Source organism: Siphateles boraxobius, unplaced genomic scaffold (genome assembly GCF_051911475.1).
Source record: "Siphateles boraxobius isolate OS27281-9 unplaced genomic scaffold, OSU_SipBor_1 48, whole genome shotgun sequence".
NCBI lineage: Eukaryota > Metazoa > Chordata > Actinopteri > Cypriniformes > Leuciscidae > Siphateles > Siphateles boraxobius.
Window position 1 is genome coordinate 10325837 of NW_027509119.1, and position 24810 is coordinate 10350646.

At 37.6% G+C, this 24810-nt stretch overlaps 1 protein-coding gene across 2 annotated transcripts; it reads left to right on the plus strand.

The window, feature by feature from the left end:
- The first annotated feature begins 5838 nt into the window (after positions 1-5838).
- adcyap1a (adenylate cyclase activating polypeptide 1a) lies at positions 5839-11842 on the plus strand. 2 transcript variants are annotated; one of them, XM_077202101.1, is made up of 8 exons: positions 5847-6080; positions 6383-6478; positions 7321-7455; positions 7739-7843; positions 9333-9467; positions 9930-10041; positions 10399-10448; positions 11395-11842. In XM_077202101.1, exons 2-8 carry the CDS (start codon positions 6384-6386, stop codon positions 11417-11419), a joined length of 657 nt encoding a protein of 218 aa, XP_077058216.1. In that variant the 5' UTR covers positions 5847-6080; position 6383; the 3' UTR covers positions 11420-11842. The 2 variants fall into 2 exon arrangements, with proteins under 2 accessions (XP_077058217.1, XP_077058216.1); XM_077202102.1 differs by lacking the exon at positions 10399-10448 and having other exon boundaries at positions 5839-6080.
- The last annotated feature ends 12968 nt before the right edge of the window (positions 11843-24810 follow it).

Genomic DNA, 24810 nt, shown 5'->3' on the forward strand with positions numbered 1-24810 from the left:
GTGAACATTTGTGTTTTAAAATACATATTTAATTGAGTTTGAGATTTCATGTAAAAATCTGCCCCCTGCACCATACATGAGAGGAATCCTAGGATTTAATTGCAGCAATAAAACATTTTTAACACAAAGTGGTTATATTGTAAATATAGATTTAATTTAACATTTTAGAGTGAATTTAAAATTACTTGTCCCCCAAAATTTTGGTCTGTGGAGTTATAACAGTGGATGTCAATTTGGACTATTTTCTGCAAAGGTCATTGCGTGGTTGATCTGTGGGGCACATGCTGAGTTCATTCATTCGTATTAATTTTAATAGATTTTGCTAAATTTCTAACCATTTCATGTGCATTTTATTTTATTAGCAGTTTATTTTGTTAACTAGTTTTCTTGACCAAACATTAGTCAAATTTAGTTGATTAGCTGTTCAGACAAACCACCAACTAGTTAATTTTGGAAATATGTCGGTTTGTCCCTCTCATGTTCAGCAAAAGAAAGAAATGCGTACAGAATTGTAACAACATGAGGGTAAATTATGTCAGAACTATGTTGAATTATGTTGAACTATTCAATAGTTGAATAAGAGTTCAATGAAGTTCAATAACAATTGAGAAAAGAAAATCACACTCAACTGTTCTCTAGTGGCAACTCCAATACCAATCACCTGCAATGACCTTTACACACAAAGAACTAAACAAGATAAACTTGAATTGCAAAAAAACTCACTAACAGACTAATGATGAACATGATAAGCCAGTTTACCCTAGAGATGAAAGCATGACCGAGAGATGTGGGTGAAACTCTACCAGCTTGGTTACCAATCCCATCGTTGGTTGGCATCAGTCATTGAACAGATCAGAGGTAAACCCCCACCCAAATACAGCCATATTCTTAGGACCAAATTAATGTTTTAATTGAAGTGATATGTGGTTGAAGTGACTTTTTTTTTTACATTTCACTTATTAGTTAACACCATTTGACTCGGAAGCATCAAGTTCTTGCATCTACGAATGTCATTTTGCAAATCTGCCTCAACCTTCACTTAAATCTAGTTCAACTTTGGGCAAGCGCTTCAGAGCAGAGTTACACATGACAAAACATGCTTAGCAAATTATCAGCTTTTTACTTCAACTTTGCTGCCCCCTTTTGGCTTTTAATTATATATTTAGAAGAGAAATGGAGTTCTGCATTATTTGAATACAATAGCTTTCATAACTATTGTATACACAAAAATAAACATAATGCTAAACATTCAACACATGTATATGCTCATCTACAACACCGAGTACTGGTACTTCAGTACTTTCAAGACTTCATGTACATTGGAATAAATTAACTTACTGATAGATTGGCCTAGAAAAAGAGGTAAAATCCCCCAATAGGAACCTTTAAGAGTGTATAGACAATAAAGATATTTTGTAGTATGTACTAAGCATCATGCCATGCATGACTTTCAATTAACTTTTTAGTTAAACAAGTGAGTGACAAAAATGACCAAAATCTGAAATCCTGTTGTTTATATGCATCATTTAACGACGGGAGTGATACACATCACCAAGTAGTCATTTGGCTTGTCAGTACACCAAGTTGTTATAAATTGTACAAAACCTTACTGATTTCATAATTGTCTATTACTGCATATACAAATGAATAACCCAACTCTCAACTAGTATATTCAGTTTCATCTGCATACAGCACACTCAAATAATCACAGTTTTTAAACAGGATGAGATGTAAACATCCTTCATGTGCGAGGATGTACCAATTAAATCCTTGGTCTTGACATTTGCAGGTCTTTGATGTTGCAGGATAGGATTGGAATTATGGGACACTGGAATGTCATCAAATATGGGAGGGTAGGCCGTCATCAGATGGGCAACCTCTTTCACTGATGTTTCGTTGATGAGCCCACCTGATCTCCAGAGGTAAGTTCAGTTATGTTTTATTTTTGTTGTAAAAAAGTTATTAATTTAGTTCATTTATATATATATATATATACATAGCCGCTCTGGAGAAAACCGTGGTGTCATCGTCCAGCTCAGTTCTCATATAATGGTGTCAATGCAGGCAGACCAATAATATTGCTAAGCAAGCCAAAAGCCAATAGGAACAAAGGTGAAAAAAGGCGACAGTAGCAAGGAACCAAAACTCCATCAGGTGACAGAATGGAGAAAAAAAACTTGGAAAGGAACCAGGCTCAGTGGGGGGGTGGGGGGTGGGGCAGTCAACGAAACGAACAGTGTATGATTATGATTCAAGCAGCATTACAGGTAAGAAGTCAGACTGGATTGGAACAATCAGAATATTATCCAGTTCCATCTAGTTTAAGATCTGGTTTATTATTAAGGACTTGGTCAGGACGCCACATGTAACACCCCGGGTGAGGCTGACTTAACAACCTGTCAGTTTGTGTTTGATGGAAGCTGGGCTGGGACAGAGAGCACACCCAGGATCTTCACCCAACAACTGATGGAGATTAGTTGGTGTTGGAATGATGTTTTCTCCACCCTATCCCACCGTGTCCACTGTCCCTGTTTACCACGGGAGACTGCCTTAGCCCACCATGCTGCTTTCTCCTGTCTACGTGTTTCCTCTTCTACCATCTTCCTCAGCTCTGGTGCTTTGGCTTTATTCCACTCTGGACGTCTCGTTGTTAATCCAAGGCCTCCTTTCCCTTGCTGAACATGCCCCACAATGTCCGCATGTTTGATTGCTGCTATCGGCTCCTCCACTGCACCGTCTGGCCTCGATTTACGGCCTGAGGCCAAGACTGGTGCATTGTCTATGTCTCGTGATTCTTTCAGAGTCATCTGAAGTCTCACTTTAGCAAGACTGCAGGATGAGAATCCTAATGCTAGGAAAGTGGTTATTTTCATCTGTGATTGTCTCAGTAGAGAATTATTTGTTTGTTCGGTACATTTCACTGTGGATTCTTTGGTAAATCAGTCGCTATATATATATATAAGACAGAGATGGTCTTAGAGATTAATGGTCTAATGAGCATGTTTGAGCAAATTTCAAATTGAGCAAAATTTAATGAGCAAATTTCCTTTTAATTTGAACAATGATATTACCCCACTATTTGCTTAAACAATTTGCACTCAGGTTGAGTATGTTATGCACACTTCCTCGTAGATAAAAGAAATGTCATATTTACCTCATAAAGAACAGACACAAGCATATTTGACTAATTAAGGCAAACAGAGACATATGTTCAAATGAGCCATAAATGCAAACAGGTTATTACACAGGACAAAACTGGATAGGTTATGACTGACACTACTTGACGCAGTATACCAATCAACTCTAATTAAATATATATTAGTGTGTGTGTTTAGAGCCGACCTTAGTGGCTTGTGGAGCATAAGCATAATTATTTTATGGGATTTCTCTTCAGTTTCCAGAGTCTACCATCGCCAGACATTTGATTTCCCTTGCCCCTTTTCTATTGACTCGACAGTCTTACAGATATGAAAACCACAATTAGTTTTAACAATATGCAGCTATTGCATGTCAACATGAAACATTCACTCAAAACTGACAACGCTTATTATAGATGCATGTTTATAGCCGCATATTCATAGAAAAATGACGCACTTTCACATGCATGATTCGTAAAATGGGACCGTCTGACAATTCCTCCCATTGCGTTAAAATGTTGTCCAATATTTAATTAAAATGACTTTTAAAGGTGTTATGAATTGAGAAATCAAATTTTCTTTGATCTTTTGACATGTAAAATGTCATTGTGCTAATAAAATATCCTTTAAGTTTAAGAACGCAAAGCTTTCTCGTTGGTCCAAAAACAGCTTTTATTGAAACCAGTCTCTGAAAATGGCTTGTTTTGGATTTTGTCACATTATCACAAAATAGAGCAGAATCAGATCCGCGCCTACTTCTACATTATTGCGTCTTTGGCCCTGCCCACTGGCGCATTGGTAAGATGAGGAGAGAGATCCTAATGCTATAGGAAAGTGTTTTTTTCTTTTTTAAATCTGTGATCGTCTCAGTAGAACATCATTTGTTTGTTCGGTACATTTAAAACTAAGGATTCTTTGGTAAATCAGTCACAATTTCGGCACGGGCATTGCAAACAGACTTTTACTATTAGATATGGACCCGGCAGTAATGCCACATCACCTAGGCCTATAAGTAACCGTGTTAATTCTAATGGCTGTTAGAATTATTGTGATCGTTGATTTCTGATGTGTAATGATTCATATACAGTCAGACGTTCTTTGTATCAAAATCGTTTTAAATTCAATCTGTTCATCATATAAAGCGACCAAGTCTCTTCAGAAAATTTGTACCAAACCGCTCAATTCATTTGGATTAGTTTTACGATCTCTTTATGAACTTTTTGAAGCATCAAAGTTTCAGTTGCATAGCTGTCAATGGAGGGAGTGAAAGCTCTCAGATTTCATCAAAAAGATCTTGATTTGTGTTCCGAAGATGAACTAAAGTCTTATGGGTTTGGAATGACATTAGGGTGAGTAATTAATGACAGAATGTTCATTTCAGATGAGTGTATGAATTTTCAGGTTAGTACATGAAGACCTCTGATGCAAAAGCATTTTAAAAGCCACCTCTGTCAAAAATGAGAATGAGTGAATATTGAGTGAATGCTCTCCGCATCTAGTTCATCAAATACTTTCACTTCAAACTCACTAAATCCTAGCCTCAGCCCATTCAGAAATGCTGGTACTTAGGTAGAAACCTATACATAGGAGCCAGATAAAAATGTTGATATTAAACAAAAACATTAGATGGACTTTTTCATCTGAAGTCTTCATATTGTAATCTCCATTGACACATAAGGATTTATCAGTGGTATTTCACTGCGGCTCGTGCCCCAGTAAAATGGGTCTAGTGACGCCCCTGGCCCGAACTGGTTAACAATGATATATTTAATTGTGCATCAGAGGTGTTTCTCTCCTCTCTGTAGGGATCATGAAAATGGGAGGGAAACAGGTCTTGAATCTTGACTCACTCACACATTTTGACACAAGTCTGTCTTATTACACACACCAACCCTGGCCTCGGATCTGAAGTGAGAACAAAGCAAACAAAGTCTAAAATAAACCTAAATATATCAGAATGCTTTGTACTTGAAATAAGCCTAACCAAAATGTAACAACCCGCAACTGCCCAAGACCGCATTTCCCCAAAACATCACCATGAAATAACTTAAGAAGTACGTTACCATGTAGCATACTTATTAAGTTAAGATGCTTTTGCAAAACAGCCTGTAAGATGATTCTTCTAATAATGAAGTTATTTTCATTAAAGATTATGAGGACACATGTATTAAAAATAATAATAATGATGTGCACGGATAAATCATTTATAATAAAAAATTACAGCAGTTTTCCATAAAAAAACAAGAACTGTCAATTTTGATTTCATGGTAATTTTAAATCTTGTAGTCTATATGATCTTTAACACCTTTTGAATCACGTTTAATGTGCACTGAAATGAACAATTTTATTGAAATTAAACTAAATGGAATTTTAAAAAAACAATAAATGTTTGATGATTATTAAATGATTGCTATTTTGTTTGAAGAAATTGTTACGCACTACATATGTCATATTGAAAATGCTAATTAAGAAAGATAACTAGGCTACTACCAAAAATATTTACTAACTGAAATCAAGCAGCAAATACTTGTTTTGTAAATATTTTTTTATTTCATAAAATGGGCCCTCTGGAGATCACTGGACTTTCCCTCCCTCCATATATGGAGAAAGGAAAAGTACAGTGATCTTTCCATCTCTCCATAGTAGGGAGGATGACGTAGACGAGATCTCTAAAGTGGGGAGTGAAAAGGGTCCAGAAGAAAGGGCAGGGAGGATAAAACTCGCGATAATATAATGAGAGATGAAGACAAATGATAGCTCGTTTCAGATCCGTTCGACTGATGTAGGATCTGAAAAATAGGATATACGCTGTGCTCATAAGGATAACAGTGTGACGCGTAGAAAAGTTTAAAGAGCAGTGTAGGAGAGAGTATTACAGCGAGCTTGAGATTTTCATCTCATTCTTGCTTGCAGCCTGCAGCCTCCACTGGACAGCAGCCGTAGGTATGTGAACCACTTCTGAAAGGAACGTGAATTTGTGGGATTCTGGCTATTCTGTGTAAAATAATTCAATTTGAGATAAAAGTGGGTTGTTTTGAGCGTGCATCTGTTGGAACATTTGAAGCATCATTAAAAAAAAAAAAGGCCGTGAGCTATCAGAGACACCTGCTACTGTAACAGAAGGAGAGAATGGAGCGAGAACAGTTTGAAGCTTCAAAGACTTAAAGTTTTAAAGACATGTCTGTGTGCGGTTAGATGGTTCCAATCGATTAAGTCTACTACTAATTTATGTCTTTATTCTACAGAATGATGACGAGCAGCAAAACGACTCTTGCCTTCCTTATCTACGGGCTCCTCGTACCATGCAACGTGTGTTCGCCTCTGAACCATCCGAACATCAGGTACGGAAACTGCACATCTGTCTCAGCGAACGCGCGGTGATCATATCGATGGTCTTGTGGATTTCAGGTAGTGTAGTTAGACGGCGAAACAGGATTTTTGTCTATTAAGGCCGTTGGATCAAAATAAAAAACGTAGATACACGTTTTATTGACACGTGTCACACATTTTCAACAGATCTTGTTTTGTTAGCTATACACTCTTGAAAATAAAGGTTCTTTATTGGCATTGTTCCATGACGAACCTTTCAATGCACAAAAGTTCCTTTATAGTCGAAAAAGGTTCTTCAGATTATTAAAATGTTCTACTCAAAAAGAAAAAATGAAATGAAAGGCTATTTGCATGGGAAACCCAAAGGCATGATTTGGAACCTTTATTTTTAAGAGTGTACCTAATAAGAAATAAGTAATAGGCTTAATATAAATAAGTACGAGTGCGTTATTTTTTCGCATAGAATCGGACGATTTAAGAAAAGGCAAAAGTGTGACGCGCTTTGAATGTAATAGGCTATAGCTACCAATTTTTCTTTCATTTATTTGGCTATATGATTGTAGGCTAAATAATTCTAAAAGACACGACTATAATCTTTTGATCTTTTCCAACTTATGACGGATTTTACAATAGGAATAGCCTACGAGCAAGAAGACATATAGCACTGATAGCCTATTAATTACCTTAAGCAAGAAGTATCTTCTATATTTTGTTATTAACGGTTAGTATGCATTTAAATAGCTAGGCTAATTAAATATTTAAAGCATTTATAAGAATACTCTTGAAAGAGAGTGGCCTTATAGCCTACTTCACAATAATAAACTTGAGAATGAAATGGCTTCATGTCTTACAGAATGGAGACTGCAGGATTTGACGAGGAGGGCAAGGAATTAACGGATCTAACCTTTGACAGTGACCAGATCACTATTCGAAGCTCTCCTTCAGTCGCTGAAGACGCATACACTTTTTATAGTCCTACCTCAAAAAGGTGATAATTCTTTTCCCTAACCCGGACTCCCATTCTTTTTTCTAGGCATTCCCAAAGTGGGATACTCTAGTTATGTTTGTTTATTACTGTGATTGTTCTAGTTACAAAGACATTGGAGGCTTTTGCTTGTTTGAGTTGTGTCGAGTTGAATTGCGAAATAGAATTGCCCAATCTTTGTTATACGAGTGCTATAATTTGGGAATATTGCAGCTATAAGGCTGACTGACCTCTTTTTAAACCATCCCTGAAACGTCGTTGTACAATCTGGCATTTTGTCACGCAGATTGGAAAGGCATGCTGACGGGATGTTTAATAAAGCCTACAGGAAAGCGCTTGGTCAGTTATCAGCGCGGAAATACCTGCATACGCTGATGGAAAAACGCGTGGGGTAAGAACAGTTCCTTTCTCTGCACCTGTCTTGCTCTCTCTAAAAATAAATAACGCTAATTTGGTTTAGGGTTAGTTGCTATGCCTAATTTATAGTTATTACTTTGTATCCAGTAATCAACATTCATTACTGGAAGAATAAGAGGGCGTTCATACAGGACGCGTTCCGTTCGTTCTTGCATTAAAATCAGCTTATGGATTAAAAACGTTATGGAAAAGGTTATCTTAGTTATAATCAAACGTTCGTACAGTAAAGTTAATGGAACGTTTGCTCAAAGTTTTCTGGACTTAAATAATGTTCACAAAACATTAGAACTAAAAGTACACTGTTTATACAACTTTTTTTCCCATGAAACATTTTAGTTGGATGTTCGTGTAACATTTTTTAAATGTTAATAATTGTTTCAGAATGTTCAGAGAACATTCAAAAGTAGCTTACGATCCCAAAATGTTTGTAGACTGATAAAATGGAATGTTTCCTTAAATGATTCCACAGAAAAATAAGTTCTTAGAACATATTTTGCGTATAACGAACCCTGTGTGAACAGACATTGTCACTTTTTTTTTTACAAAACTTATTCTAATTTATATATATTATAAAAGTTTTTATATACAAAAGCATATATACAATACAACTTATTTACTAAATGAAACAAGGTTTTTGCGACAAATAGATTATGATTTTCTTAATATATTTTTTTAATGAATATTTGTACACTTAAAGGGATAGTTCACCCAAAAATGAAAATTGTGTCATCATTTACTGACCCTCAAGTTGTTCCAAACCTGCATGAATTGCTTTCTTCTGCTGAACACAAAGGAATATATTTTGAAGAATGTTTGTAACTAAACCATCGTGGGACACCATACTAAAAAATACTATGGACGTCAAACTGTTCACTTACCGTCACTCTTCAAAATATCTTCTTGTCACGATTTGGTCTTGTCTCTGTCACATTTTTGTATGTCATGTTCCATGTCTGTCATGTGATTCCCTGTTTGTCATGTGATCCTGCCGTCTCTTGCCCATGTGATCGTCTCTTCATTGTTCACATGGGTCCCTTGTCTTGTCATTAGTCTGTGTATTTAAGCCCTCATGTTTGCCATGTGTCTTTGTCAAGTTTTGTCCCACTGTTGGTTTGCGTTATTTTCATGTTTATGTTTTTAAGTTCATGCCAAGCCATGCTTTTGTTTTATGTTTGATCTTGTTATATTTATAAATAAACTGCATTTGGGTTCTCATCTACACTTGGCTCCAGTGGATCCCTTTTACACTTCTTTTGTGTTAAGCAGAACAAAAGAAGTTCATACAGGTTTGAAACAACATAAGGGTGAGTAAATTATGACAGAATTTTCATTTTTGGGGGAACTATCCCTTTAAATCCAAACAAATGAGACTTTTTTTCTCACTAAATCAGTGTCAAGTGTTTCTGTAATACCATGGGTTCTAGAACGCCTCTAGAACGCTTTGTTCTTTTTCTCTAATACAGAGGAAGGACCACAATAGATGACGACAATGAGCCGCTCTCAAAGCGTCACTCGGACGGAGTTTTCACGGACAGCTACAGTCGCTACCGGAAGCAAATGGCCGTAAAGAAGTATCTGGCCACGGTCCTGGGCAAAAGGTATAGACAGAGATATAGAAGCAAAGGACGGCGGCTCGCCTATTTGTAGTCTTTTTCAAATTCGTCTCTAACTATCATGTACATGTACAGCTCTTGTAGCAAGTTAGTCATCACCAAGACTACTATGATGATCATTTGATCGCACCTGTGTCCTTTATAAACATGTATTTATGTATGAAGTAAAGGCATTAAAACGAATATTTTGATAATAATATTGTTTTTCTTTTGTACTGAAGCACCTGATAATGCAACGATATGCCTTGTGGACCAGTCGTTTAGTTTGAACAAAATAACAATTTGTTTGTTTGTTTATTAATTCATGCTTGCATCGATACTTTGTCTATTAAATACATCAGTCTGAATATGAGTAAATAAATAGTCTCAAAGACAATCATTACATTGAATGATACCTTCCTTCTTTCACTCCTGAAATTAAGAAAGAAGTTTTTTTATTTACAACAGCCCTGACGACTTAGATTTGCTACAAGACATAGACTTTGGTGTGCTCCTGGATGGGGATGAGATTATGGCATTATTATTGGATTGGCTGAGAAAGTTTCCTCCTGAATTCCCGGTGAGTTTCTACGGCTCGGTGAGGAATGCCTCTCGTCCCTTCCACGCTCTTTTACTCACGTCAAGTTCTTCCCACTGTCATCTATGGCTAAAAATCTCACAAGCCGTTCAACACGGTTTCCTTTCTTGCACACACCTTTCAAATGTTAATACCTTAACTTCTATATGTGTATCTGAAAAAAATGAGCTCTTTCCTGTGCTTATAAACTTAAATTAAATCTGCATCTTCAAACAATTTTTCTTTTTAAACACTGTCCAGTCCTTCCTGCTTTTCACTGAGCATGCGTTTGTTCCCTTTTGAGATCTCACAAAGGGAATTGAAGTCCCTGTCTATGAATGTGTGTGTCATGTGCATTAGAATCAATTCCAGTGGTTCAGACCTTCACTACCTTCAAAAGTCTGGGGTCGGTAAGATTTGTTCATGTTTTTGAAAGAAGTCTTCTATGCTCACAAAGGCTGCATTTATATGATTAAAAATACAGAAAATAAATAGGAATATTGTGAAATATTATCACAAATTAATGTTTTCTATTTGAATATATTTGAAAATACAATTTATTCCTGTGATGCAAAGCTGAATTTTCAGCATCATTACTCCATTCTTCAGTGTCACATGATCCTTCAGAAATGATTCCAAAATGATGATTTGCTGCTCAAGAAACATTTCTTATTATCAATGTTGAAACCAGTTGTGCTGCTTCATATGTTTGAGGAGACCCTTTTTCCAGGATTCTTTGATAGCATTTATTTGAAATAGAAACATTTGACATTATAAATGTCTTTACTATCACTTATGATCAATTTAATGCGTCCTTGCTGTATAAAAGTATTATTATTATTTTTTTAAACCTACTGACCCCAAACTTGAATGGTAGTGTATATATGGTATTTACATATTTCATAGAATTTCACTCTTTTCTTTGTTCTGTTTTCTATCTTTCTCATATTGCAGTCTTCTCATATTAATGTCAAATGTCTGTTATTTGTCCATAAAGCTGTTAGTCATTGGAGATGTGTCTCTGCATCTTGAAGTTCAGAGTGACCATTTTCTGTTGTATGTGGTTATAAATATCAGTAATTTCACAGCTGTATAGGAGCTTGTTGGGAATGACATATAGAGGTATTCTGTAATGATCCGTCTATGCATGCAAGACAAAGAAATTTCCCAAAGGTCAAAAGAATGGTGCAACGTTTTGAGGTTAAATCAACTTGCATACTTTACTCTGGACCTGCAAGTTTTTGACCAAGTTATATATACTTAAGCTTGTCAGTGAAATGTATGTTTGTTTGCATATGCATGTTAGTATGTGCAAACATGTGAAACCAATCTGTTTAATTCTGCATTCTCCTGCAGGCTTTGTGACACAGGAGACAGCTAAGCGGCTTGGGTGCCTTTGCTTCATCTTTATAATGGCCACCAATTTCAGATGGCATATTAGTGGCCCTCCAAATGCTGCAATCACCTGCTCACACACCTCCTATTTCTCACATAACTTAATTTGTCAAAATGCCACCTGGCCCTGCCTTTCCGTTTTTTTTCTTTCTTTATGCATAGTGTCTTGTAGCGATCTGTACAGCATTCATTAAACATTCTCAACTTTGAAACGCATTTGGTGTGCAGAGAATGATATAGTGCCCAAAGCCTTACTTAAATGTTAAGATAAATCTGTGTCTTGTGTTGATCATTAGTACAATATAACACATGGGAGCCACACAAGGTCACCATTATATATGTAAGAAACAAAAAAACAAAACAAAAAAAATGTTGTAAGATTTGTATGAATAAATTTTTGTAAACAATACAATTTCGTCTAATCTTTGAAACTCTTCCTAAGTTATGGGGAATGACATGTACTTAATAACACAAGTAAACACCCTTGGAGTGGACCATAAATACATGTACAGTATATAACACACTTGCAAGATTCCATAGCTTCTCAATCAAAATGTAACATGCCATCAACAAAAATATGTTCAAAAATATGGTATATTCTATTACCTTAAAGGATTCTTTTTATGGTATCATTTTTCATTGTGTCTCATTCTCAAGTGTTAGTTCACCCAAAAATGAAAATTCTGTCATTAATTACTCACCCTCATTTCATTCCAAACCTAAGACATTCGTTCATCTTCAGAACACAAATAAAGATGATCTTAATGAAATCTGAGAGCTTTCTGTCCCTCCATTGACAGCCTATGCAGAAAGATAGTCAAGAGATCATTAAAGTAATCCATTTGACTCCAATGGTTTAAGTGTTGTATGTTGGAGTTTAAAGTTTTGTTAAAGTGGTATATTATGCTTTTTTGCGCAAACCTTTGTTTGCGCAAAAAAGCATAATATACCACTTGTCGCAAATATACCACTTGTCGCTTTATAAAATTGAGGTTAAACCACTGGATTCATATGGATTACTTTTATGATGTCTTTACTACTGTACTTTTCTGGAGCTTGAAAGTGGTAGTTGTGTAGACTGTCAATGGAGGGACAGAAAGCTCTCATATTTCATCAAAAATATCTTCATTTGTGTTCCAAAGATGAACGAAGGTCTTATGAGTTTGGAACGACATGAGGGTGAGTAATTAATGACAGAATTTTTGGGTGAACTAACCCTTTAATTATAACACACACACACACACACATATATAAAGGCGAAAGAGAAAGTACACATGTACTTGATACACATGTACACATGAATGTGTGTGTATTCTCAGGTGTTATACAGAGACACCAGGATAAGGAGAACCTTTTAGTTCCCGTCAGAATAGATCAGAGCTAATAATCTCACATTGGACCCCTACAAAGTTGTAGCACAGCAGGCAAAAACACTGACCTTTACAATCTCTATTACATGTCCATTTAGCTAGTTGACTGATCGCATGTAAACATGCATTGTACATAACGTCAGAATTAATGTGTATAAAGTAATGTGGGTTAAACAAAATGATTAGTATTCATTTTATTTAAAGGTTCATAATCACAGAGCAGTTGTTTGGGTGGCTCGCCAATGTCATTGAGTTCTTCTAATACATAAAATAAGTAAACTTAAACAAAGAAGAATTTATTAAAAAGTTGTAGAGTAGACCAGACAGTTCTTCAGTTTAGTGTCAGCTTTCGAAGAAAACCAAAGGTTTGCCATGAAGACAAATAGGCCAAAATCAATAGCTGTTTTTCCAATGAGTCATGTGATATCACAAACTAGGTGTGGCTCTGATGAACGCTCAACACTTGACTTGATTAAAATTCATTCTCATGCGTTCTTGTCAAATGAGTCATGGATTTCTCTCTCCCTGTCTCTGTCTCTCTCTCAGTAATCGTTATTGCATATACACAAATACTTTAAATGTGGTGCTCCTATAAGCCTCTGTTGTTAATATCAAGCCAGGCTCATTGGAAAAACAAGACTGTGGCAACATTTTTGCATAATGATTTTGCATTGCTTCTTGCACTTTCAAAGCGAAATGTCTATTGCATGGCGCTAAAAGCACGTTCAGTTTTATCTAAAACAGATAAACGTAGGTCCTGTCCCCGATGGCACACTTCATGTGCACTTGCAGGTGTCCAATTTGTCATTTTAGGTTTCAGAAGGGTGCTCCTGAGCGCCCCCTTGCAGCCGATATGCGCCTTCGATGGGCACTTTTACTGAGCCCACAAGTGTTCAAGCTCTGCGGCATGCTTCTACTCGACAGTCAAAGCGAAGTTACGTCACGAAAATGTGGACTCAAAGGAAGATCACGAGGGCTTTGGATTCCATTCGGGACAGGGCCATAGGGTACTCCTCAAACAGAAGCCTGTGTCATAGTAAGGCTGCATATCTTGGCTGCCACGTCATCAAGCGCCACTGAATCCTGTCTCAATAGGAAGGATCCTTGGAAGGTCGCCTTTGATTCGCATCCTTCATTCAGCTCATTTTGAAGGATGGATCAAGTGTAGTCTCAGCCTCAGATGTAACACCCATGGACTGTTGGCTGAATGTCTGATGCATTAGGCACACATTAGGGAAACACTTCAGGAGTTTGGAAGTTGTCACACTTTGTGCCCCACACTTTGAGAACCACTGCCCTAATGGAAGAAGAACTCAGTTGAATTAATAATTTATTAGATGGATGCCTGTCTGTTATTGTATGGACTTCAACATTTTCATGCCCCTAAACATGGCATGGAACAAAACAAACTGTGATTGGTTGCTTTACATGTTGGTCAGATGTCCTTTTGGGCGGTTCTTGACCAATGAAAGCTGCGATTAAGTCCAGACCGTCTGCCATCAGTCTGAAGGACTGAATGGCGCTGCAGGCACCGTTTGCGCACGAAGGTACCTCATGAAATTGATTTCGGACAGACTTTTGAAGCAGCATAATGGTTTAATGAGCTACAGCAAAATAGATCGAGCTTTGGTGATAACTTAGCAAATATTTAAAGTCCCCATGTAGGTAATAATTTTATCCTTTAAAACTCATCTTTGATCACCAAAATTACATATTTAAAAGTTTTTTCCTTCAATTTTTTTTTATTCAAGCCTCAAAATAGCTTGAATGTAACTACATCCTTGCTTTATTTCGTATACGCGGATCCATGAAGAATCTGCAAATTAGCCCCGCCTCCGCTCACTCATACAGGCTCGTCTACAAGTCCATGTATCAGATTGGTAATGCGTTCTAGGTAGCTATCGCTCTTTACAACGCCGGACACATACCGGTAATTAATATGATTAGCTTTTGGCTTGACTACGTTATCACACAGCTAATAATGTGTTGCTATGTTACACAAACCATGTTCCCGTTCGCATCTCAGAGTCAGACAGCTGCCTTCAAAAAATTAGCATCCTTAGAAACGCTTTGAACAACTTAGAACGTCAGTGGAGAAAGGCATATAGTTTATCATAACATCGTAACATTAACATAATTCCCCCCCTATATTTCTAAATGTACATGATTTTTCATAAATAAAAACAGAGTCCATGGTCAGAATTTATGAATTATTATTCATTTTTTAACTATGCTGTATAGCTGTGTTTTCCGGTGTGTTCATTGTCGAACTCAAAAATGTTATGTTTAATTATTAAAAAAGTTAATAGTTGTATTTTATTGATCAAATATTTTTTGATTAGATCAGATAACCTTTTAAGCTGTCATATGGTCATGTTACAATGTGGGGTACACCTATGGGGCATGTTGTCACATTTCACTTCCATTAATTTGGGGGTAAATCAAGAAAAAAGGATACACTGTATTAATGAAACAAAACCACATAACTGTACTAGATGTGTGAAATTAATGAGGGAAAAAATAACTACTCTGAAACTTAAGTAGGTTTACACAAACTGAGAAAGTTAACTTGTGCCCCGCTCTCCCCTACATTTACACACAAACAACCGCAACTTTCAGATGCCAACTTGTGTGTAACGTAGCAATGCACACTTTGACCGTCTCATTCTAGCATTTTATCTGAGGATGGCACAAGCCTATGAAGGACTGGACTAGTAAGGACAGTCTCACTAGGATGCAGCCTTCCGTTTGAGAAGCACCCATTGACATTTTATTACGTTGGTTGTTGTTTGTGTGGCAGTTCAGAAATGAAATGTCCATGTGGCGCTAGGTTAATGCTCTATCATGTTTGAAAATCATATACCTACAATAAAACCTAGCCTAAACTAAACCTGATTGATAGTGTTAACAAAACAAATGTGAGATAAAGACGCATTTATTGTGCCATTTTAGTTTGCATCTATAAGTCTTTGAGCTCAAGTCATGACTCGTGTTTCACGAGACTCATACGCCTACTCGAGTGCTCCGCCACTTAAGTGTAATGCTGTACTAGATGAGCTACCGATCAAGCTTACTATAGCAAAAATAATTTACATATAGAGCTGGTTGTGTGAAGGAAATGTCAAAATATAGCCTATTAGTTTGTTTATAAATCATATGGTAAAAATGTTTTGAGGTCATAACATAACATTGAGCAGGGAACCGTGCAAAAATACCCTTTTATTAATCAATAAAATGACCCTGTAATCATAATTTGTGTGAAAATAAATACAATTTGGTATTTTACTGTTAGTAGTGTCCATGTCAGCTAGAAAACTGCAGTGATGGGTGTTTTTTGAGTTTTGCACAAAATGTAGCCAAATAGACTGTGAATTCTAGAATTATGTTACTTCCCTGAAAAGTGGTTCCTTATAAAATGAAGCAGAGTGGTTACAACAACAAAAAATAAATAGTGGCACCATTTCCAAATCTTAAATAATAAATAAAGATTTCTGAAAATGAAAGTGCATATGATTGACAACAAGCTCTTTCTACTTCCTTTCTCCTCCTTCTACCTTCCTTCCCCCCCTCTTCAAACACTGGCTGTTCAAGTAAATCAGCCTACTGGAACAGAAATATGTATTTGTGAATAATAAATTGGCTTTACGCCCTCATAGATAATTGTATAGGTCTATTCACAAAGATTCTAAGGGTGTGTAATTTGGTTCGAACAGTGCGATTGCTCTGTTAGTGCCGTTTATTTGAATAAGTCTGAACGCTGCCATCCAAAATCTGAAATAAAGGGGTCTTGGTCCACTTTCAAATGAACTCTGATGCTACAGACAGAAATATGAATGACACTGAACAAAGACAATGAACCAAAATCAGGACGGGATGCCACAAGATGGGACCCAAAAATGGACAGAATGCTTCAGCGTACCTCTTTTTTCTTGTCATAAGAGCTTGGATCTCTCTATTAGTGTTACTTGATCTTAGTGCTGCATTTGACACTATCGACCACAACATTCTTTTAAATAGACTCGAAAATTATGTTGGCATTAGTGGAATTGCACTAGCATGGTTTAAATCATATTTATCTGACCACTATCAGTTTGTAGCAGTAAATGAAGAGATGTCTTATCGATCACAAGTTCAGTATGGCGTACCACAAGGCTCAGTACTAGGACCGTTGCTGTTCACTCTGTACATGCTACCTTTAGGAGATATCATTAGGAGACATGGAATTAGCTTTCACTGTTATGCTGATGATACTCAGCTCTATATTTCTTCAAAACCTAACGAAACTTACCAATTCACAAAATTATCGAAATGCATAGTTGATATAAAAAATTGGATGACTAGTAATTTCCTACTACTAAATTCTGAAAAAACAGAGATTCTAATTATTGGACAAAAAACTTCCACACGTAATAACCTAGAATACTGTTTAACACTTGATGGCTGCTCTGTCAAGTCCTCGTCGTCGGTTAGGGACCTGGGTGTGCTCTTTGATACCAATCTTTCATTTGAAAGTCACGTGTCTAGTATCTGTAAAACCGCATTTTTCCATCTTAAAAATATATCTAAATTACGTCATATGCTCTCATTGACAAATGCGTAACAACTAGTTCATGCGTTCATGACATCAAGGCTAGATTATTGCAATGCTCTACTGGGTGGTTGCCCTGCACGCTTAAAGTAACACTATGTAGTTTTTCAACCTTCATTATTTATTTCCAAGACCCTTGTGATGGTACATCGACTTACAATAGGTTGAATGACACGTCTGCCATAGCCTGACAGTGTCTGTATTGCTTTTACTGGCACTATGTAACTTCGGGTTTCGGGTAGGAACCCGAGCACAAAAAAAACTACAAAATTCGACTGCTTTACGGCATACGTCACTTCCCCCACTTCCTCAGATTCTAACGTGAGAGCCCAACTAGCGTTTGATACCCGTCTGTATGTTGTTGTCATGATCGAAGCAACAACTAAAAGGAAGAAGGCAAAGGTTTTGTCAGAGGTGACTAAAAGAAGAAAAAGGGAAAGTGACAAATTAAAAGACCGGACGAGGATCCCTATTTGGAGAGGGAGCAAGACAGTTTGAAGATGGTGAGAGTGTGCGCGCGCGCGACCGGCTCTCTCTGCTCGTTCTTTCAGTAACATGCACCCTGTCACAAGCGCAGCAGTCAGTCATTTGTAAAGTGTTTATACATTTATAAATAAATCAGGGAGTCAGGGAGCTGACTATCGCGCGGAATGTAAAAGGCTGAATAACATGCCCTGGCCATGTTACGGAATCTATCTGGTCCTCCATTTATCTTCATGAATCAAGTAATGCTAGTAGAGTAGCGAATTATCAATCTGGTAGCTACACTAACATGCTAGTTTACGATGGTTATAATAAATAATCTTTCAGGATAACTATCCTAATGTCTGCAGGCTGATATGTTTGTGTATTTATTTTTCTGGTGAAAGTGTCTTGCCTCTGGCTATAATGCAAAACGATTTTCAAATTTGTAGATTCATCTATGGTAGCTTGATATTATAATATTAACGATATATGGCTATTACCTACCACACAAACATTGAATTGAATTAGCATATCCGTTATGTAAAACAGTAGACAATAGGCTACCATAATGACGCTGTCTTGTAAACGTGAGCTACGCGATCATTTGACGTTTGAAAAAAATAAAACCCATTAAATTATATTCATATGATATGCTGAAATATATGCTAATGTATCTGGGATGAAGACATTTCACACGCAACGCTGGCAGTCTGCCCGCGAGAACTCAAGACAGTATCGGCTTGTCAACAAATGCACACGTGTATCGCCTGGTGTAACCATGACTGATTTTACGACAGTAGTAGAAGACAATACTGTTTCCCAACTGTAGGGGGACCCCGAGAGCAAAAACCGCAAAAACGACATAGTGTTGCTTTAATAAACAAACTACAGCTTGTTCAATATGCAGCAGCTGGAGTTCTTACCAGAAGCAGGAAGTATGACCATATTAGCCCGGTTCTGTCAAAACTGCATTGGCTGCCTATTAAACATCGTATAAATTTTAAAATATTGCTGATTACTTACAAAGCACTAAATGGTTTAGCTCCGCAGTACTTGAGCGAGCTCTTAACGTATTATAGTCCTTCACGTCTATGGCGATCTCAAAGTTCCGGCCAGTTGATAATACCTAGAATATCAAAATCGACTGCTGGCGGTAGATCCTTTTCCTATTTAGCACCAAAACTTTGGAACAATCTTCCTAACATTGTCCGTGAAGCAGACACAATCTGTCAGTTCGAAGCTAGACTAAAAACACATCTCTTTGACCTAGCATACACAACACATTATTGACTTCTATAATTCAATATTAGGCTGCATAGATTAGGTCAGCCGGAACTGGGAACACTTCCCTTAAATCCTGATGTAGCCTACTCGTTACATCATAAGAAGAATGGCATCTACGCTAATTTTAGTGTCTTTGTTTATCCCAAGTTTTCCTGCAGCCTGCGGGATCCAGGTCGTTTCCAGATCTGACGAAGGACCTTCGCCTGGACCCGATCACAATGCAGTGCTGAAGTGCCAAACTAGCCTCTGAGGATCCCTATACCACTCTACAAATAAAGCGTTGTGGAATTTTCGGTTCGCGTACCTACCCGAAGTGATAAAATAAAATAAAATTCTGCATCAATTTATAGACAAGACAAGCAGTTTGTTTAGGCATGGTTTGTAATGAATTACAAACCTGCGCACATATATTCAAATGTACATAACTATAGAATCAATTCTTAAAGGGGTGGTAAAACACAATTTCACTTTTCTAACTTTAGCTAGTGTATAATGTTGCTGTTTGAGCATAAACAACATCTGCAAAGTTACAGCGCTCAAAGTTCAAAGCAAAGGGAGTTATTTGCTTTTAAAAAATTCAATTTCTAAATACTACAGCAAACAACCAGTTTTGAACTACAAGACATTGCTTGGGAGTTGCTGACGTCAGCATATCCCATTATTTACATAAACCCCTCCTCCGAGAATGCCGTCGAAACACTGCTGTTATTTTCATCCCGGTTGCAGGTCCACTTTGTTCAGCCTTCCTAGGGACGAGGGAGTTAGGGATCAATGGTTAAAATTTATTTTTAAATGCTCATTCATACTTAACGTTATCCGACAAACACCTAACATTACAAACTTTTTTTAAATCTCAACAGCGAACTTGGAATTAGTGTAAATTATTCTTTGATTAGAGCTTTTATGTATTGTTTATCGCTTGTTTATCTACAGCCATGCTAAACATGGTTCTGTGTTTGATTTGGCAGCCGATGTTGTTAGTTTTGGGTTAATAGTTCTGTCGACAGATATAATCGTTCTAAAAATACAAAAGTAACGGTGCCATACAGTCAGAAACGATCACTATAGATCCGCAGTCTTTACTCAAAAAAAATCCCTTTGAGTCCTGTAGTATAATTTGTTAGAACGATTATATGAAATTCTTGTTTATGAAGCATATTTTTTTGTAATTCTATAATAATTAGTACAATTACATAACAGCGTATCTAAAAAGTAATGAGAGAACAAAAACAAAGCTTTCTGAAACGTCGTTTAACAGCCGTTCTTGAACAGGTTCTGCTCGATCATCTTCACTAACGTTTCATTGTTTACACTGCACAAACTAGGCTACCGGTTAAGGTCAGTGTTGGGGAGTAACGGAATACATGTACCGGCGTTACGTATTCAGAATACAAATTATGAGTAACTGTATTCCGTTACAGTTACAATTTAAATAGTTGGTATTTAGAATACAGTTACATTGTTGAAATCAATGGATTACATGACGATACTTTTCTGTTTCGTGAGTTTATTCACTCTCTGAATAAATTAAGGCAACTCCATGCATTTCCCAGAAGCCCCAATATGAAAACAAAAAAATGCGCGGTTTGCGTGATCAGTTACAATGGAGTCGGAAGAGGAGTAGCGGGAGCTAGATGTAGAGATGGAGCCGGAACAACAGAGCCAGGGCAAGAATGCGTTTCTATCTTGGAAATTCAAACAGCATTTCACATTAAAGAAAGAGAAGGGAGAACAAATATAACTGTGCAGTGCAACCTCTGCTTGCAAGCAACCATCCTCCTTTCAGCGTCCAAAGACTCCACCTCCAACCTGAAGAAGCATCTTAAAGTTTTTTTTTTTTTAATTAGCCAGGGGTAGTCGTCTGCTGTAGTTTTACTGGTCACCTTGCTATTTTATAGTTGTATCTGGTAGGCTACTAGCTACAGGGCTGTAACAATATGCGATATGAAACCGAAATCACGACACTCAGATCCACGAACCTGCGTCGCGTGTGAGAAGGCAAAATTGCGACACACCCCTTCCAACTCCCAGAGTTATCCTTCCCATCCAGATCCAATGCTACCACATGTTTAAATCACTATTAGTATTATTTGAAGTTAAGATTATAAAATACGTAGACCTACACCACAAAACTAGTTGCGGAATAATTATTTAAAATTTAGCAATTGCGTTATGGACATGCATTTTCTGAGAATGTATATTTCAAGTTTTGACTGCAAATGTCATTTAATACCAATATATCGAAACGTCTGTTTGTATATCCATACTCCCTTAATAAAGGAGTTCAGACATTAGAAAAATATCTGTCTACACATGCGTTTTATATTTAATATGAGGGAAATAAACATGCGTGACACAAAAAATATTTAACTTTTAGACCAAATATTTTTTAGAACTTCTGTGAATTAGGCTTCACGGCGCAAACAAAAAGTAATACCTACTGGATGAAGAAGGGTTGGCTCTCCGCAGAACATAAAATATTCATTTTATTTTATTTTTCTTGTTCGCATTTATGAGGAAAAAACAATGTTACGGGTGACCACTCTGAAAGCGGCACTAAAAGACTGCTTTAAAACTTTCACAGAGACATCAAACAGATGCACAAAGCCTTTCTTTAAAGTGAATTTCGATTTGTATTAATTGTATCTTAATTTTAATCAATGTTTCATAAACCAAATTGCCTGGAATTAATAAATAAGTAGTAAATATAGCAGACAATAGATATCACGGCATGGAGGCGCTGGTGCGTGTAAACTTAGCGTGTAAGTTAGGCTAGCCTACTTGCCTCACAGACATGTCTACTTTTAAACAGAACAATTCAAAACGAAAGAAAACAGACTGCTCTCTGTTTATGTAATCCGTATGAAATGTGCATTTCTCTCCGGCGCGTTCACTAGGCTGCTGCGAAGATCGCGGTCAGCATCGTCAACTTCATCTTTGCAGCCGACACTAACATATTCAATCATTACTTTTGCCGGTTCTTTGAGACAGCTTTTAGGTGCTTTATTGGCAGCGCCACCTTTACATGTTACATGAACGCGTCACCACCGCATCACCGCACCAGTGACCGCAACATACACTTATAGTCTTTGTTGTTCTATAGCAAATTATAATATATTGCACTTTCAGGAAGACATGGCCCTAACACATTCAGCCAGTTGGAACAGAAAAACACACCAGAATAGGCCTGTTTAGTAAGCAGGATTTGATGGCCGCATTCCTACACTTTTAAAATGCAATTCAATGTGGAAGTAATCCAAGTATTCAGAATACGTTACTCAGATTGAGTAACGTAACGGAATACGTTACAAATTACATTTTTGGGCATGTATTCTGTATTCTGTAACGAAATACGTTTTGAAAGTATCCTTCCCAACACTGGTTAAGGTACGGGGCGAGACGTTTCCGGAGAACGTGCACTAGTCGGTTAGCGAATCACAACACACTGGGCCAGCTAACCAATCTGAGCCCATTGTGTAGTTTTGAGGGACTGGCTTCATAGAACCAGGAAACCATCAGACCGTATTAACAAGGAGGGGCAGAGCAGTGTAGAATGAAGGTAAAATATATGAAAAATAATGCAATTTTTAAAAAACAAAGCATGAACACATGTTACAGTGCACCCCACAAACACAATCAAGCCTTCGAAAAAATGCGTTTTACCACCCCTTTAATGCGCATGTGAACGCCATCTGCGTCTATAACAGATTCCCGTTTTAAGTCTGTTTAGAGAGAACGGTGTCGTCTAGGCGGCCTCTAATTTGATAACAAATGATCATTTAGACGGAAGTGAATCAATCAAAACCAACTTTAGCTGGAAAAAACATTATTCAAGAAACCACTATAAAACGTACTTGGTTACCTAACGTAACCTCAGTTCTCTCTAGAAGAGGGAACGAGTATTGCGTAAGGATAGCTTATGCTACGGGAAAGATTCATCTTTTCGAGATATTGAAGCCAAAAAATTATCCTTAATTTTTGTATCCATTGTCAACGCAGTGCAGCAGCTAGCAGACCTAGAGGAACCCTGCGGGAACTGCAGCCTACCACTGAACCCGACGTGACGTCACGTCCAATGACGTCGAATGACAGCGTCAAAGCCCGCCAATATGGGCGTGGCTTAGCGTATATAAGCAGGGTTCGTAGGCTGAACTCTCTGGTTTTCATCGACTGAAACGAAAAACGCTCATGGCGCAAGCACGGCAGGTTATGCAATACTCGTTCCCTCATCTAGAGAGAACCGAGGTTACGTTAGGTAACCAAGTACGTTCTCTTACGAGAGGTTCTCTCATATTGCGTAAGTATAGCTTACGCTACGGGAACCCCTTGTCAACGCCGTGCGCGCCAGCATCCATTTATGAGTCCCAGTAAAAACCGTATCCACATCCTCCGGAAGAGAGGGCAAGAGCAATTCAATTCAATTCAAAAGAGCAGCGTGTTCCGGTCCCAGGCAGAGAGCGCAGATAACGTGGCGGTCTCCGACGCTGAGCGGGGTTTGCACGAGCCACAAGTAGAGCGAGACATCTTGAAAAAGACGTCTTGCGCTCTTTTAGTGCTTTAGAAGCTAGAGATAGAAAGGATACGTCGCCGAATAGCGTAGCTGGCACGGAAGGCTGAAGGTGGCGAAGATAGCTGGCTTCCTCAGGCACTGTCCTTAGCTGGCTTGTCGCTGTTTCGACGGCGGTAGCGGCTTCTCTAGATCCAGCGATGCGAAGAGCTTCGCTGAAGAGATGAAAATCAGAGAATTCAGCCTACGAACCCTGCTTATATACGCTAAGCCACGCCCATATTGGCGGGCTTTGACGCTGTGAAGGCGCGAGCGCCTTCATTGGACGTGACGTCACGTCGGGTTCAGTGGTAGGCTGCTGCAGTTCCCGCAGGGCAGCCTATGAGCACGCTAGACAGCCTGCTCTAGGTCTGCTAGCTGCTGCACTGCGTTGACAATGGATACAAAAATTAAGGATAATTTTTTGGCTTCAATATCTCGAAAAGATGAATCTTTCCCGTAGCGTAAGCTATACTTACGCAATATGAGAGAACCTCTCGTAAGAGAACCAAACCAATCTCTGTTACCTTAAATTATATGTTTATCTTTGTAAAGCTGCTTTGAAATAATCTCCATTGTTAAAAGCGCTATATAAATGAGGTTGACTTGACTTACTTGACTTGCCCATTACAATACAGGTATCATACCGCCGTCTTCTTGAAGCAGATCTTTGTTTGTGTGCGATAGAGAAATGCCACTGTTTTAACTCCTTTACATATTTTATATGCTCTTCATGAGTTTACAGCTGGTAAAAATACATGTATATTTACGTACGTACAGAACATTTAGCCAGCACACAGTATTGTTTAGGATGTTCTGTAAGAACTGTCGCATAATATACATCATAAAAGCCAGTTTTCGTTTGGTCTTTAAAATCACAGTGTGAACGATTACTGAATCAGGCCTTAATGAATCATTTTCTTTTTTGGTCCGGACCAACAGAACCAAGAGTACTGAACTAAGTGTTAAGACATCATTATTCTAAGTTTAAAGAATAAGTATGATCTTAATCCAGTTTGATCTAACCATTCAGGGTTTTAATTTAGAATTCTGTTTTTAAAGCCGGAATGAACACAAGTTGCAATAGTCTTTTCTTACCTATAGTGATGTATATCGGAGTGCTT

Bases quoted from the DNA above. Each gene is read 5' to 3' on its own strand.
- adcyap1a (XM_077202101.1), top strand. From the start codon at position 6,384: ATGATGACGAGCAGCAAAACGACTCTTGCCTTCCTTATCTACGGGCTC. The intron at 9,468-9,929 runs GTATAGACAGAG...TATTTACAACAG, and splicing joins GCCACGGTCCTGGGCAAAAG to CCCTGACGACTTAGATTTGC. The intron at 10,042-10,398 runs GTGAGTTTCTAC...CATGTGCATTAG, and splicing joins AGTTTCCTCCTGAATTCCCG to AATCAATTCCAGTGGTTCAG.